Source organism: the organism of the source record quoted next, unplaced genomic scaffold (genome assembly GCF_019419815.1).
Source record: "Pyrus x bretschneideri cultivar Hongxiangsu unplaced genomic scaffold, Pyrus_bretschneideri_v1 Contig19, whole genome shotgun sequence".
Lineage (NCBI taxonomy): Eukaryota > Viridiplantae > Streptophyta > Magnoliopsida > Rosales > Rosaceae > Pyrus > Pyrus x bretschneideri.
Window position 1 is genome coordinate 5,224,539 of NW_025999490.1, and position 17,067 is coordinate 5,241,605.

Here is a 17,067-nt window from a genome sequence, read left to right on the forward strand (position 1 = left end):
GCAAAGGATTTGCCACATGCATCTAATCCCAGCTTAATGTGTACTGGCCAATAGATCTCCACCTATTTCTTTAGGAAACTATTTTCCTCATCTCACTTTTTGTGTTTTTCATTGCCACTGAGCTGAAGTTTAATCAATGCAAATAGAGGAAAGTGCAAATCTGTGTTATGCATGCTCATTAGGATTAAACTAATCACCAGTCAACTTGATACTCAAGTAATCAGAACACGTAATATTTATGCCCGCATTCGCTGTATATATGCATTCAGTGCTCAGACTTCATCATCAGTTTTGCTACCAACCATATGCACAATGAAGAAACACCTTTTCCCAAAATCAGAAACTCCACATACTTTACGTGTAGATTTCATTTGACCATTCGTGATCAGCACCGAGTCACCACATGCTGAAAGGTTCAAGCTTGCTGTGTATTTTTTTTGTCTTTCCATAACCCTGTTAGGTACGTAGCAAGTGATATGCATCGGTAATCTGATCAAAGTTGAGATAAAGCGCACTGATTAGCGATAACCAGCTACAGGTTTGAAATCAACCTTACAAATTAAAAAATTCCGGGTCAAATTTAACCCACTATGGTCTGCAAGTGATATAGAGGATGTTTTGCACTAGAAAAACCTGCACGACATATACTTTTATATTATATAGAATTGAGAAGACAACACAATTCCCATTACTGTCGTTGTTGTCAACGTAAGATAAACATATATATAGTCTCGAGTTTTCTAGATCCCTCCATGGTGAACCAGCCAGACACTTTCATTATAAACTAGTAACTAGATAATGCGAATAGGAACACTAGATTTGTTTCTACTCGGAAGACTTGGATAATGCACACCGGCCTAGGCTATTAGTGCCGTGGACTTGGTGAATCTACAGGGACTATTGGTTTTAAGATCTAGCAATATGTACTCTTGCTTATAATTTCTCCCTTCTCTTTTTGACGTAAATTTCCTGACAATTAAACAAGATTTTTCATATGCGCATATGTCTGATGCATCAAACACTAAATAATAAACAAAATAACAAGTGCTTGGGCCAATAATCTGCTACTAGCAGGAGGACATTTATAATCTTCTATTTATTGCCTCATGTTAATTACCTGCTTTTGGAGAGGAACCATCTAATTAATCTCATTGGTTGGAAGAAGAAAAAGCAACGCCATTTGGTTTACGTGTTAACACATTGCGACTCTTTCTTACCAAAAAAACGATGTCACCAAGCAATTAAAATCTTTTAAGGGGACTACCCGCATCATTTTCATCCAGAAGCAGCTAACATACATTTTGAAGGGAGGAAAGGGGGGTACATTAGAAGTCGTAATCATGTAATACTGAAAATTTTATATCTTAATCATAAAGTATAACATATATATGGTTGAACCAGAAGAAAATCGCAGGCTTAATCCACTCATCCAATTAGTGTTGCTCCTATACTTCGTTCCACACCACAAAAAGCTAGCTTACATTGGGAGACTTTTAGCGTTCTTTTTAGAGGGTAATATAACTGTGCATGAAGTCCTTCATTGGACCAGATTATGAATTATGATACGTACTCGAACACGTACTCGAACCTATAGAGTTACATAAAAAGAACAAGATCTTCCATTACTTTTTCCAGTTGGTTGGTGTGAGAGTTATCTACTGCAAGATTTTATAAGAGATGATGATCATGTTGCCCTGCAATCAAGTTGCATCCAATTTACTGAAACGTTAACTGATAATTAGATGAACAAAAAATGCAGCTGTCCTGTGAATTGATAGATTATTATTGAATTTTCTGATTTGAATTGTAATACATTTCATATCATAGAAAGCCTTATGGGAAGGCATACTTATACACAATACAAAAAAAAAAGCTGAAAGCTTTACACCCTACACACTTGTAATCGGATGCAACAACACACATGCACATGCACATTCCTTTCCCTGCTGTCCATGTACAAAGAAAGCTGAAAGCTTTACACCCTTGTAATCGGATGCAACAGCACACATGCACATGCACATTCCTTTCCCTGCTGTCCATGAGTCAGCAATCACATGCACATTCCTTTCCAGAGTGCACACCCTTGCTGTCTTTCCTTTACCCATGCTTGCCGTGCTGTATGCTTGATGTGCTGTCTGTACATACAGCTTGTCGTGTTGTATGCTTGCCGTGCTGTCTATTGGAATAAGGACAGCACGGTTCAGTCTTTGTGAGCCCTTGTTATCCTTCATGAACTCTGGCTTTAATTCTGGATGTAAAATCTAGCATGTCTCCTTAACGTGACTAGTATAGTTGCAGTGTTGGCACTTTAAGTGTGGATTCTTCACTTTGTATTTTCTTTCGTTGGCTAGATAAGCCCTTGCTTCAGTTACACTGGTCTTTGTGCCAGTGTTCATGACTTTCCTTCGTACTTCTTCACGTTGGATTGTTGCACATACGCTGGTGAAGGAAGGTAGTTCGGGGTTCATGAGTATGTGGCTTCGTAGGTCTTCGTATCCTGAATCGAGACTTGACAAGAGTTGGAATATCTTGTCTTCTTCTGCCCTTTTCAGTAGTAAAGACGCCTCAGTTGTGTGAGGCCGATACATTTCCAGCTCATTCCACATGCTCTTCATGCTGCCTAGAAGTTGAACAAAGGGCTTTCCTTCTTGTTGTATGTTGGAAATGTTCTTCTTCAATTGAAACACACGTGCAGCATTGTTCTGGCTGCCATACATCTCCTTGACTGTCTCCCATAGTTTGAATGATGATTCAGAATAACTGAATATTTCAGCTAGTTTACGTTCCATGGAATTTAGGAGCCATGACATAACTAGCTGATCCTTGCAAAGCCAGATTTCATAAGTTGGTGAAGAAACATCAGGAACTTCGATGCTTCCATTTATGAACCCTAGATTGGACCTTCCACCTAGGGCAAGACTCACTGCTCTCGATCAAGGTAAGTAATTAAACTCATTTAACAAGACCGAGCTTAATCTTTGATTTGGATTGACATCCACCTCAGACACGGTTGAGGAGGAAGGTATCTGGGAATCTCCAAACGAATAAGAATTCTCTTCCGCCATGTCGGAGATGGAATACGATCAGCTGGAAGAGATGCAGAAGCAGGTTATTTTTCCTGCTCTGATACCATATTGAATTTTCTGATTTGAATTGTAATACATTTCATATCATAGAAAGCCTTATGGGAAGGCATACTTATACACAATACAAAAAAAAAAAGCTGAAAGCTTTACACCCTACACACTTGTAATCGGATGCAACAGCACACATGCACATGCACATTCCTTTCCCTGCTGTCCATGTACAAAGAAAGCTGAAAGCTTTACACCCTTGTAATCGGATGCAACAACACACATGCACATTGCACATTCCTTTCCCTGCTGTCCATGAGTCAGCAATCACATGCACATTCCTTTCCAGAGTGCACACCCTTGCTGTCTTTCCTTTACCCATGCTTGCCATGCTGTATGCTTGCTGTGCTATCTGTACATACAGCTTGCTGTGCTGTCTGTACATACAGCTTGCCGTGCTGTCTGTACATACAGCTTGCCGTGCTGTATGCTTGCTGTGTTGTCCTTCTTCCAATAATTATATACAAAGCACTATGTTACTTTCATCTTACTTGTATTCATGCAGTTATACTTCACATCTGCATCAGTGTAAGAAGAAAATCTTCCCTAGACAGAAAGGTAACGCTGATTTTGGCACACTCCTCTTGTGAATCCTTTAGATTGTAGCTTTTCCACAAGAGGGAAGTGATTTTCGCATTTCTTTTTCTCCTATGCAGCCCTTTTTTTTCTAGCCTTAAAATTGAATAAACTAAAGGAAAATCAATGCATAAAAACAAGAAACTAAGAGCGCGAAAATCACTACCGTTTTAATAATTTTACTAGACTACAGGAGAAGTGTCAAAGTTCTCTTGGAAGACCATGGTTCCACTTTTTAGAGGCAAAACAAATCTGATTAAGCCGCCTAACATTCCGACCATTAGTCAAATCACTTGGATAACCCAGAAATATTAGGTAAAAATCAATAACCGAAAATGTGGAATCTGCAGGAGACTTGTTCCACGTTATATCATCGGTAATATCTTAACTTTTTCGCATTTTAAAAGCTTCCTCAGTGCCCTTAGTGGAACCACTATTATCATATACTGCCTCCAATAACTATGAACTGTGCTGCCTTTTGTCTTTCTTCTTCCCTTTTGCCTGTTCCAGTTTGACTCCACTACTTGTCTTTTCTAATTTTTGTTTTCACGATAATGATTACTTTACATTGTTCAATATAATCTTTCGAGCTCCCTGTTACTCTTACACGAATTCAACCAACATGAATTATTCATTAAGATAAATATCATTCGGTTACAGTATCATATATATGCCGGAGAAGCCGACCCATGAAAAACTAAGTTATTAGTTCCTAGCTGTAACGATTGGTATTAATTTGGTATTAATGCAAGGAGCATGTCTCGGGTGTAGGTGTGGAGAGATTTTTCAGTATGATCTCTACACAGGAGGTGATACACTACGTGTCAATATACAAATGGTGGGATATGTGTGTTAAAAAGTTCATAACTTAAAAAATAAAATTTTCCACCATTTCTATTAAAACACGTAATGTACCACTTGTGTATCCATCACAATTAAAAATTTATCGGTGTGAGATGACACAAAAACCTTGGTCTTCCAAAAGGGTGTGTCTTGGGTGTCGGGGACAAACGTTTCGTAGTCTGTAGTTACTGATTTCTAGATTTACACAACTTGGAATTCTCCACGAAAACTAAAAGAAGACTACAAATTAAACTAAAAATTTAGCGTCTATGAAAATTGGATGTGTAAATCTATGATAGTGACACATTATCAAAATTAAACTAAAAGTTGAAGATAATATAATTACCCTATTATCAAAATATACAAAAATATACAAAAAAGAGTCGAGATTACTCGTGCAATTTTCGAAAAAAAGCAAAGTAAATTAAAAATGAAAAAAAAATAAACATCCTTGAGTCACAAACCTGCTGAACCCATTCGAACACAACTCGAGCAAATCAACATCAAGCCAACCTAAAAAAAATGGAAAAGTCATATCCTTCTGTCTCATCACCCAGTCGTCGGCTTCTCTTGAAGCAAAGCAGAGGAGCAAAAGCACTTCCAACAATGGAGGTGCAAGGAATCCTCACCACCACCACCCCAACCCGACTCCCCCACTACTGGGGCACCACACAGAGCAAGACTGCTACAATCTCCAGGGCATCAAATCCTCCAAATCCTTCTACACCTCCCCCAGAGGCCTCAAGCTCCTCACCCGCCAATGGATCCCCCTCCGTCGTCCACGTGGCATCATCTTCATGGTCCACGGCTACGGCAACGACATCAGCTCGACCTTCCAAGCCACCCCGATCTTCCTCGCCCAAAACGGCTTCGCCTGCTTCGCTCTCGAGTCTCGACCTCGAGGGTCACGGCGGCTCCGACGGCCTCCGCGCCTTCGTCCCCGACGTTGGCCTCGTGGTCAACGACTGCCTATCGTTCTTCAATTTGGTCAAACAGCAGGACCCCCAATTTCATGGACTCCGCCGTTTTTTACACGGCGAGTCCATGGGCGGCGGGGCGGTTTGCCCCCCATGTGCAAAATCTCTGATAAAGTAAAACCCAGGTGGCCATTCCGCAGATACTGACGTTCGTGGCGGATACCTGCCGAAATTGGCGATAGTCCCCACCGCCGACCTGATGCGGAAGTCAGTGAAGGTGGCGGAGAAGAAGATCGTGGCGAATGTGAATCCGACGAGGTACCGGGGAAAGCCGAGGCTGGTGGCGGTGGTGGAACTGCTGAGAGTGACGCAGTACGTGAGCGAGAGTGTGGGACGTCAGCCTTCCGTTTATTGTGTTGCACGGCAGCGCGGATGTGGGGCGTGGGGACGGACCCGGAGGTGAGCAGGGCGTTGTATGCGGCGGCGAAGAGCGAGGATAAGACGTTGAAGATTTATGAGGGGATAATGCATGCCTTACACTTTGGGGAGACTGATGAGAATGCGGACGTTGTGAGGGGAGATATTTTGGGTTGGTTGAATCACCGGTGCGGCTGCGGCGGCGGCGGCGGCGAAGGAGATGAATGACGTGAAATTCTTGCATTAATGCCTAATTGTTACACGTTCAGAGTTCGATCCACTCGATTCCCCGCCCTTTCGAACTTACGTATCTCTAGAACCTACATTTCACACCGACTTGTAAACGAGGTCTCCAGGTCGCAGATTCGGCTCGCTCAAACGGCGAGTTCTTGTCACATTGTATCAAAAAACGAAAAAAGACCGAAACCTGGTCACGGTCATCTCATCTCGAATTGTCACGAATCAACAGGGCAGCAAAGCAGCAACAAGTCATAAAAAATAAAAATAAAAAGATCAACAACACGGGTCTCCACAGTTCTAAGAGTATCACCACGAAATCAGTATTATACAGAGTGATCACGAAACCTAACTTTTGTATAAATCATAACGAAGCAGAGAAACTAACAGAAGATGAACCAAGGGAAATACCCTCTACGCTTTACAAATCGGCGAGAAACGAATCTTCCCAGCTTTAATTGCTTTAGACTACCTACTATTCCACATCCTATACAATATGATGGGCAACGACGAGGACGGGTAAAGAATAGAAATCGTTAGATGAAATTTGTGGGGAAAAGAATTGATCATGTGATTCTATACAGACTATTAACATAATCTTCTAGTTGATAGCCCCATACGCTGCTACTTTTAAGATCTATTGTCAGATAGTCTTCGAGTATCAATCCTGCTGCTGCCAATGCCAAAAAACAAAACAAACCTATCGACATACCTTTTTGTGTTAGCAAAACCAAAATCTCCTCGACCTATGAACTTCTCTCTAATCACATCATAAACAGGTACTTAAGATCCTCTACCGTCAGGCGAGTCTGTCCACCACCCGTTTTATCCTCTCCAAACGCAGACGCAACCATCTCTCTCTTCTTTTGCTGTGGAAATCAACCACGTGTATCATAGCATCAGAATAGCAGTACAGGAGAGTACACAAATTAAATTATCAGTCTAATAACGAAATATGTCAAAAAATGGCCCTACAGTATTTTGAAGTGCAAACTTGAACTGAAGCAATGTATTTTTTTAATCATATTCAATCCTATTTTGTTGTGATCAAGAAAATTACACTACAAACAAGAAGAAAAATTACAGAAGAAATCAAGGACAGTACCTGAAGGGCTAAAATACGATCTTCGACAGTATCTCTAACGGTCAAACGCAAAACTGTAACAGGACGAGTCTGCCCAATCCGATGAGCTCTATCAATTGCTTGATCTTCTGTGGTAGGATTCCACCAGAGGTCCAAAAGAAGAACATGACAAGCTGCAACCATGTTTAGACCAAGACTAGCTGCTTTCAAAGACATTATCATGACTGTCACCTACACGAAACAGGGTCAAACTTCAGAACCATCGCTGCCAAATGAAAATACCAACTAAAAGATTATTTTGAAGATTATATCAAAGATGCAAGATTTCCTATTATTTCCGCAAACCTCTGGAAGGGTGTTAAAATCCTTGACAGCTTTATCCCTAGCTGTTACTGACATTGTTCCATCGAGTCTTCTGTACTCAATGGAAGATGTTTTAAGACAATCTTCAAGCAAGTCCAGCATCCTCGTCCACTGTGAAAAGACTATTGCTTTTTCTCTAACTACCTTCTTCAAATTTTGAGGATTAGTCACCAAATCTAAGTTCTGTCTCTTAGGAACGTCCTCAGGTGGTTCAACCACACAAATATCAGAAGAGTTGGCATTTCTATCAACTGTGTCTTCTATGCAATTACTATTTCCAGAAATACAACCCTGTGGTTTACACATTGCACAGAGAACCTCAAGGGCAGCCTTAATCTTGGAAGAGTTGTACGAGCGATCCTCATAGAAAGTCTCTACAGCATCAAAAACTTCAGAACCAATACTTTCTGGATTAGTCTGGTCAGAAAGAGAACTGTTCAAAGTGGCTTTTGAAAACACTGAAGAAGCATGGAGTCGAACTTTGCAATTTGTGTTTGGGCACTGGTTGTCATCGCCAGTAAGATGTTCATTAAGGCATTGGCTACAGAAGACATGACCACATTCGGAAACAACAGCATCTTCAGGCGGATCCTAAGAAAATAAAAACTGGGGTGTCAGCCGGACAGTTCCCCTAAGGAATGGTCTAATGTTTTGTATAATTTATTCAAATATTGACTTTTTTTACCATTCCTAGCTTATTCTATTAAAAAGATTCCTAACTGTACTCACCACAAAAAATACAATAAAGATTTTGTAAAAGAAACATCAGGTATAATTATACAAAATTTTCACCTCAATGGCATTTATAAAGATACAAGAGTAGTATCAGATTTAAAATGCTCCGCATGGAAGATCCTTTAAAAAAGAAAAGTATGCTCCACAAGAAAGTATATCACAATAACACAGTGAGGCTATACCAACTACGCATATTAATTTGATAAATCAGAAAACGCCATCCAACCATTTTAAAATACGAATATGAAAAAAAAAAAATAAAAATAAAAACAAATGTTCAAAGTATACACTTACATTGCAGATGCTGCATATTGCCAACGAAGCTTCTAAACAATTCAGAAGGGATTGTTGTTTATCACGAGGAAGTTTCTTTGCCTTCTCAACTGAAGATCTCCATAAAGAATTTGAATCATACCGTCTAACAAGAAGAGGGTGATCACAAGCTTGTCGAAGACGCAAAAGCATCAACAAAATGTTAACATAATTTTGTTTAACAGTTCCAGCTGCTGCATATTCCTGACGTGAAGAATACATATTTTAGAAAATGACCAAAAGGAATTAAACATGGATACCTCATGCTCTGAACAAGAATAGAAAAGAAAAAGAAGCCAAAAGCCTCCTTTCAAGAGGAAAAAAGGGCATGTCAGAAAAATAAGAAAGCAAAACTGATATCAACACCAAAATTAGCTTTGCACTAAACCATACTTCAAACTGAGCACGTGAATCAGCTTCTAGCCTCGAGTAGAAATCCCGTTCTTCCTTCGAAAACTCCACCCTTTTCAATTCTATAGATTTAGGTGGTAAAGTAATAATAGGTTCTCCGTCAAGAAGTGTGCCTACAGCAAGAAATTACCATTACATGGAGACAATCAGTACTGATTAAAATGGAAGTCGACTATAAGAATTTCAGTGGAAAGAAAATAATGAAACTTGGTTTCAATTTAAAAGCAAGTTCTGAAAGGAAATGCCTTGTGAATTCACTTCCGACCACATAACTTAAGATTAATAAATCGTAATATATACCAGAAAATAAGAATGACTTGTAAGAGATAGTTCAGTCATGGCTAAAATCAACACATACCCAATGAATTTTCCAAAGGCACCAAAAAAACTAGCAAAGTACTATTATCAACCTAAGATTATTTTTATTCAAGGAGAAACAACCAATGAACGGATATAATATATTTGGTCCCACCTTTAGTGCGGCGTAACATAATTGTCTTCAGAACAGCTTGAAGTTTTCTGTACCCTTTTGTTGGATTCCTATTGATTGGGACCTTAATTGTAGAGCAAAATGACTTGTATACAGCATAAGGGTCATATTTTAGAAATCTGAAGTAGCTATAAAGGTCATCAATTGCATTCTGGATAGGAGTCCCTGATAAGCACCACCTACGTTTCGCGCGAAGACCCCAACAGGCCCTAGCTACTTGAGTTCTGTGATTCTTAATACTCTGAGCCTCATCCAGGACAACCCTAAACCATGCAACCTTAGCAAGAGGGCGAGCAACAGAATCGAGCACAGCACTCTCTAATCCTTTTTTACCTTTTGAGCCTTTATTTGCAGAATTTTGGGGGTATTTTCTTTTCTTACTGTAATGTGGACCATCGTACTCATCTCGCTTTCCTTTCTCCTCATCATCATCATCAACAAGAGGCTGCTTAGGAACCTCCATGCTGACAATTGAATATGTTGTGAGAACAACATCATGCTTAGCCAGCTCCAAAGGATCCCTTGTCCGGTTACATCCATGGTAAACTAGCACCGAGAGATTAGCTTTTTCAGTTACTTTGTTCTGCAGCTCCTCAGCCCATTGCCGGAGGACACTCGTGGGACAAACAACAAGTGTTCCAGCAGCTGGCCTTCCCTTTGCTTGTATCAAAGGTTTTATGCTCTCGTTTGGAGTTCCATTTGAACTAACTTCATGGGCATCAGCATGTTGCTTCTTTCCACCAATCTCAAAAGGCATATCATCATCATTGTCCAAATCCAGAGTTTCCAGCTTGTGCACTTTTACATCTTGACAAGCTCCAGATGAAGGCCTTTCCTTAAGTATAAGTGCAATTGTCGATATTGTCTTTCCCAATCCCTGAAAAATGAAAATCAAATATACACAAGAATATTAGACACAAGTACTTGAAAGATGGAAGTGGTGATAGCTAATCAATACTGAATCATATAGACCTGATCATCGGCAAGAATTCCTCCAGAACAGTGCAAACTTGCTGTCTCTTTCTGAACCATCCATGACAATGCAATTCTCTGCCCAAGACATGAATTAAACTTAGATGGACCCTTTTCAGTGCATTCACCACAGACACACATAGAACCAGACTAGGCACAGTGCAGTAGACTCCTTAGAAGGAAAGGAAAAAAACCAAACTAATAACTATTTCAAATAACAAGATGCGAATGACTTTTAAAAAAATCCTAAACATTAAAATGGCATGCCAAAACACTTAACTGGCAGCTGAAATAATCCAACTTCTAATTTAAGCTAGAAGATTTTGATTCTGTAACAAGAACCATATCATAAACCTCCACAAACTATTTAAAAGAACATGTGAAACTGGAAACTTTCTTTCTTGTCTATTTAAATACAATAGAATAACCCTTTTCTTTACCTAGAAACAAGGCAATAAACATGTATCCACATTTATTTTAGTTGATATCACTATACCAGAAAATAGATACTTATCAAATTCCCAGTAGTCCCCACATTTGCCTTTTTACAGGTTGTTCAGACTATACTTATCTAGAATTAAAGTCAAGAGAGGGTAGAATTCAAAACCTGGTGCCGTAACAGAGGAACTGCTAAAAGTCCATCCGGTGGAATAGCTTCTGACTTGGGCTGTGAAAGGTCCTGCACACAAAATTTATCTCAGCAAGGTTTCAGATCTCAACTTTCAGTGATGGACATGAGTACTTTCAATTTTTCTCACTAAAACAGAGAACCAAAACTATATACAGGACACAATGTGGGAACATGATAGAATTTTGAAAAGTATTACAAAAACTTGCCATCAAAATATAAATTCTGATGACCCATTTTATAATATAAAAGCTACTTGATCAGTCAACAATTTGACACAGAAAAAGTGATCCATCTATACAAAAGCAACTTAATAAATCAACAATTTGACACAAAAAAGGTGATCCATCTAATAATATAGCCACTTGCTAAATCAAATATTGGATGCAAAAAAGAGTGATTCAGCTTAGGCTACATTTACCAGAAAAATAAAACAAAGCAAATGTCTGATTCAATTAAAAGGGCCACAAGACCGACGAACTGATAGGCATTGTGGGAAGCATGAGATTTAGGGAATGACAATATCATGCTCGTTCAGGGGGTAAATGGCAGCTAAACAACAAAAACAAAAATAATGCAAAAGGAATTTTTCAGGATTTCTGGATAACCACTGTGAGGAAATAAAATTCCAAACTAAGAGCTAACCTGCAATGCTGCTCTCAAAATCAATTGTTCATCTCGTGTCTTGAATCTCATGCCTCCCACTCCTGAGTAATGACCACTCGGCGTCAATTGTTGAGAATTAACAACAGTATTTCCAAGTGCTGGAGACTGATACACGGGCGCAGCGTAACTAGTATTGCTAACCACTGAAGAGCGATTTGAGGGTGCAGGATGACTGTTATCTTCAATAATACATACGTCAACGTCATCCTCTGCAGGGGATTTGTCAGAGAAGTTACTATGAATTGATTCAGGGCTGACTTTCGAAAAAAGCATGCTCTTAGAATGAGTTACTTTGTCCTTCATGTAACCCTGATTCTCAAATGAAGTGAATGGCTGAGCACCTGGAAAATAGGCATTTGAATTCACAGATTGACCATCAACAGGGGATGTGGAACTTCCATTCCTAAAATCTTGAGAGTGACAAGCTCTCTTACATGCAGCAATCATGACTTCATCATCATCCACTGAGTTACCAAGATTCTGAGTTGATAAACCAAAACCAGACTGCTTTGAGTCTTTGTCAAAAAAGTGATCATCAGCACTATAAGACTGTCTACTGACAGCTTCATCCATGCCTCGAAAAGATTGACGCATAACGCTACTTGGTGCAACAAACTCATCAATCTTTTCACTTTTCAAACCATTCGTTTCCTTTTTGCTTGACATGTATGTATAGGTCGAACACAAAGGCTCAACTGATGCCTTGTTGTCAGCAGGAAAAGAGTCAGCATCGAAAGAAGAATTTCCACTGATTGCTGACATACAATTACCATATCCAAAATTCCACTGGTTCCCATTTAAAACATCAATCATTGAAGGCTCAAAAGAAGATTTACCAGTTATCCCCTCCTGGCCATTTAAATTCATCTTGGTAGTTGAGCATGAACTATCAGTTGGAAACTCCCTGATTCATCCTTCACATTAGCCATCATTTCTTCATTACTCGGAAAATAATACCTAGTCGGACTATGATCCATTAAGGCATCAGTGAAATATGGATTATCTAAGCTCCTGCCACACATAGCTGTATAAGGGTCGCTGAAAACATTAGAATTTTGACAGAGGGTAGAGGAAATTTCCATAGAAGTGCAGGAATTATTTTCAGATAGCCCTAAGGTTTCCGTGGCATTTTGCCCCAAATTGAAATAGGTTCTGGAATTTAAGTCCATGTTCTCAATACCAAGGCATTGTGAAGCATCTGCAATCAACCATCACAAGACATAAATTAGTCCTTCCACCTCAAAATTTAAAAACAATACAAAACATATATGCAATGATCTACATCAAAACTTCAAAAGCCCAGAAAAAACGCAATTCATTAGTCCAGTTTATAAACAAGTTGAAATATTAACTTACATTCAGATTCAGCTTTCCCTGGCACATCAACTTCCCCCTGCAGGACATTCAGATCTCTGTGGTCCAAAATGTGATTAACATGGCCTTCAGAAAAACTAGATGCCGTGCTACATGGCTGTGAAACTGCAACCCTCTCTGTAAAGCAAGTCTCGTTGGCAGGAATCAAGGAAATCCAGTCTTTAAGACTTGCAGAGTACGTATGCCCGGGAGAACCAGTGTGTGATGATGGTTGCATTTCTTTGTAATCAAAATTCACGTCATGGTTCCCTTCATAATCAAAAGAGCCATCTTGACCCCCTGCCCCAGAATGAGAAGCTTCCAATCTGTATGGGGGATTCCATGAGCCTGGACCCATTAAATTGGTTTCTATAGGCGGTTCTTCTTTTACTGCTTGAGATCCTAAACCACCACCAGAGAAACAAGTATTCAGATGTAGTCAAATGTAGTTGTTTGTAATATAGATGTTCCAGAATACCACAAATTCTAGAAGATAACGATATCCTACTACAAAACTGAGCTGAGAAAACTATGCCATATATGGGAGAAACAATAAAACGTTAAAATAAAAAATAAAAAAGAAGCTATAAAGTCAAAACAAAATACTTACCACTTAGGAGCTGAGCATCGGAAACAGCTTCAGCATCCAATCGATTTTCCAATGACAAATTCTCTGGACAACTCTGCTGTCAATATTCGAAAGTTCAGCATTAGGCTAGAGACAATAATTAATTGAGCAAAACGTTGAACATGAAAAAGGAAGACATCTGTAATTCTTATCGAAACTCGGCGTTAACAAAAAGTGCTCAACGAAAAGCTCCAAGGTCTAGTTAATTAAATGTATCAACAAACAAGAACAAGAAGGAATGTGAGAATTTATCTACAACAACAAAACGACACGTTAATATGCTCATAAACCCCTCTGGTGCTTCCCCTTAGTAAACCCATTTCTACTAGTAATTTACAATGACAAAATCTTCAAAATTTGATCGTTCTTATCCACTACACCATGATTTTTTCAGTAATAACCAGCTGAGATTAAGTGTTTCCACTAGAATTGCATGCAAAATCCTTCACCATGCACAAACACATGCACGTACAGACCACAAGCTCAATCTTAAGTCGCACCCAACGGAACCAAATGCCCATTTCCACAGGAATTCCAAAACCCACACCAGACCGCCATATCTTTCACAGCGCAGCCAAATCGCAAAAAAAAAAATTCAAAGCTCCCAACAAATTGCAAACAAGTTCAATCCTTTTCCGATACAGTACTAATACCGAAAAATTACCGTGGGTTCTTCATCGAGAAGGCGATAGAGCGTGTCGACATCTATGCACATCTCGTCGCCGTCGTCGTCGAATTCTTCTCCTGCAAATCCATCGGCGGCCGGTAACTCGTTCCAATTCGAGCAGTCCTCCGCCTTCAACATACTGTGCAACCCTAACCCTTACCCTAGCCTGTCCGCACTTCAACGCAAAATCCCTAACCAGAAGCAGTCAAATTATACTCGGAATTCCGAACGAAAACCTGGATCCGAGCAATTGCAATCGCATTCCCAACGAAACCGCCGGGAAATTCCCAAGAAATCGACCGCGGAGAGAGAGGGGGAGAGAGAGAGAGAAGGCAGCGTTTGGATCGTTGTCGATGTGAAGGCGTCTGAGAAAGTTCGCGACGCGACTTTTGATTTATTTAACTATTTATTTTGCTTTATGTCGACTAAGTCTCGCGCGGATCGTGAAGAATGCGGTGGCGCAGGTTTAGATTGGGTTTTGGGGACTTTAGGGGTGCGCAGTTTAAGGACTCGTTCCCCTTCCTTTTTTTTTTTTTTTGGGATTTCGTCGGAAACTTCTTGGTTCGTATAATTATTCGCCGGGTTTTCGCTTTCCTACTTGAACCAGGAATTTGGGGGGATTTTGATTTATTTTACGAAAATGGATTTTGATTGGATTATTCGCTTCGCTTTCTCGATGGTTTGATTATATTGCCACGGCATCAGTCACGCGTCCAAATTGTTGCGCGTACTATATGCAAGATTCTTATGCCTAATTTCTTTGGAAAGGGATTTTTCCAGATCTCTTCCATTAAATTCATCCAATCATTTAATTCGGGTTCTTGAAATTTGATCTGACGATTAAAGTTATTATAACTTTTAAAGGAGCCTGTTTGTAGCTATTTGATCAAATTTCAAAAGTCCGAATTGATTGATTTGGTAGATTTGCTAGAAGGAATCCGAAAAGAATTCCCTTCCAATTTCTTTTTCTCTTTTATTTACAAAAATACTGTAACGAAATTTAGACTAAATCATATAATAAGTCAATCGTAAATTAAATTGGCGGGCACGTGAGGTTGAATTTGAAAATTTTCACTTACAATTAAAAGAAACACCACCAAATTAGTGTGCACAGTTGTAATTGAATATCAATTTATTTATCTGGTAACAAAAAGTTTAGGGAGGAGAGGTTATCTCATCTTAGGATCAGAGCATACCACAAGCCTCTTTGAGGACTTATAGAGAGGGTTTTTAGTCCTTTTTTTGAATTTTACAAATCACTCACCAAGAGGAATTGTCAGCAGTGTAGATAGCAGGACTTGAACCTAGCTAGCCTTTGGTCTAGCGAAGAGAACAATCATTACCAACTCAACCAACCCTCGTTGTCTAATTTTGTACATTTTAAATTTATAAAACACACAAAAAATTTACGCAATAAAGATATAAGACGATATTTTTAAAGCGACAAAAACGGTGCCCTTAAATTGTGCTTTGCCAACAAAATAAAACAAGAAAATGATTGCAATACAATACTATATCTAAGTAATTAAAATTGTAATACACGTTAATTATGTGTACATATAAGCACTGTATCAAAAACAAAAGGCATTATTTAAGGGCAAAAGTGTCTAATAAAGTTGCTAGGAAAATTCCAAGTTGCTTTCCCTTACAAAGAGGGAGTTAAAAAAACAAGTGGGGCCCGTAATTCGTGTATATTGGCAACCGGCCAAATCCGTCCATTGCGTATAAGTCGAATTGTTAATTAATGGGGGAAGTACCGGTTGTACCTAACCGGTCCATTTCGCGCCACTATGTTGTACCTGTTTTTCGTCTACTTTTGGATTTTTCTCATTTTTTTATTATTTTGAATGGGGTCTTATTTGGCTGGCGATTGTCGGTATGTTTAGTAATTCCACGAACATGTGAAAACTTTAGTTGTGGAAAAAGGGCTCATGAGCCAACGAAAAGACAAGCAAAAAAAAAAAGTGGTCGTCGGGATCTGGTTTCGTCAAATTGGTTAAAGTCGTATGCTTTTTTCTCTAAACTTAGTTTTTAGCTTTTGCCAAATTTCTCTGGACTCAGTTCGAATCATCAAAAATGAGAAGAGAGAAATAACTTAATGTTGCAATTTCATTTTCTTCTTTTACCTCTTGCAGTTCTAAATTTATTCCACAAAACAAGGATTCCTATCAAATAATAGTAAGGGTTTCAAGACCACTTCGTTGATGAAATTTTCTTTCAAAATTAACTATTGAGAAATCTGTTTGAAAGTAGTTTAAAATGGCTAAGAGTTGTAACGTAGAATTACGGTCTAGTGGTACTCGTCTCCACCTGTGAGTGAGATATTTTAAGTTTGATTCTTGTCAAAGACAAATTTGAACCACATATTACTAGCTCATTATGAGGCTTGGTCCACTCTCTCACCCTCTTGATGTAAATAATATTGTTTTTCCAAAAAAAAAAAAAAGGAGTGGCTACGAGTTTCTATGAAGATACCAAACATAAAATATGTGCAAAAGATTCGAACTTGAAACAAACGAGACATCCTCTCGGTGAACAAGGTTTCTTGACTCTCAAGCCCTCATACATGGGCCCGGTCTGCAGATCAAGATGTAACCCAAAATCAAAGCCCGAACTCGACTCATGTTGAAACCC

At 39.2% G+C, this 17,067-nt stretch overlaps 1 protein-coding gene and 1 pseudogene across 1 annotated transcript; one reads left to right on the top strand and one right to left on the bottom strand.

Moving 5' to 3' along the window:
* Positions 1–4,346: 4,346 nt before the first annotated feature.
* On the top strand, positions 4,347–6,650 carry LOC125476361 (annotated as a pseudogene).
* On the bottom strand, positions 6,461–15,055 carry LOC103968086 (helicase-like transcription factor CHR28). The gene is given in 13 exon segments (XM_048582355.1): positions 6,461–6,993; positions 7,230–7,439; positions 7,554–8,162; positions 8,601–8,822; positions 9,012–9,142; positions 9,502–10,396; positions 10,492–10,569; positions 11,099–11,170; positions 11,765–12,687; positions 12,690–12,983; positions 13,142–13,540; positions 13,749–13,824; positions 14,431–15,055. Coding segments are annotated over 13 exon segments (4,155 nt in total). The 5' UTR covers positions 14,572–15,055; the 3' UTR covers positions 6,461–6,888.
* Positions 15,056–17,067: the final 2,012 nt, after the last annotated feature.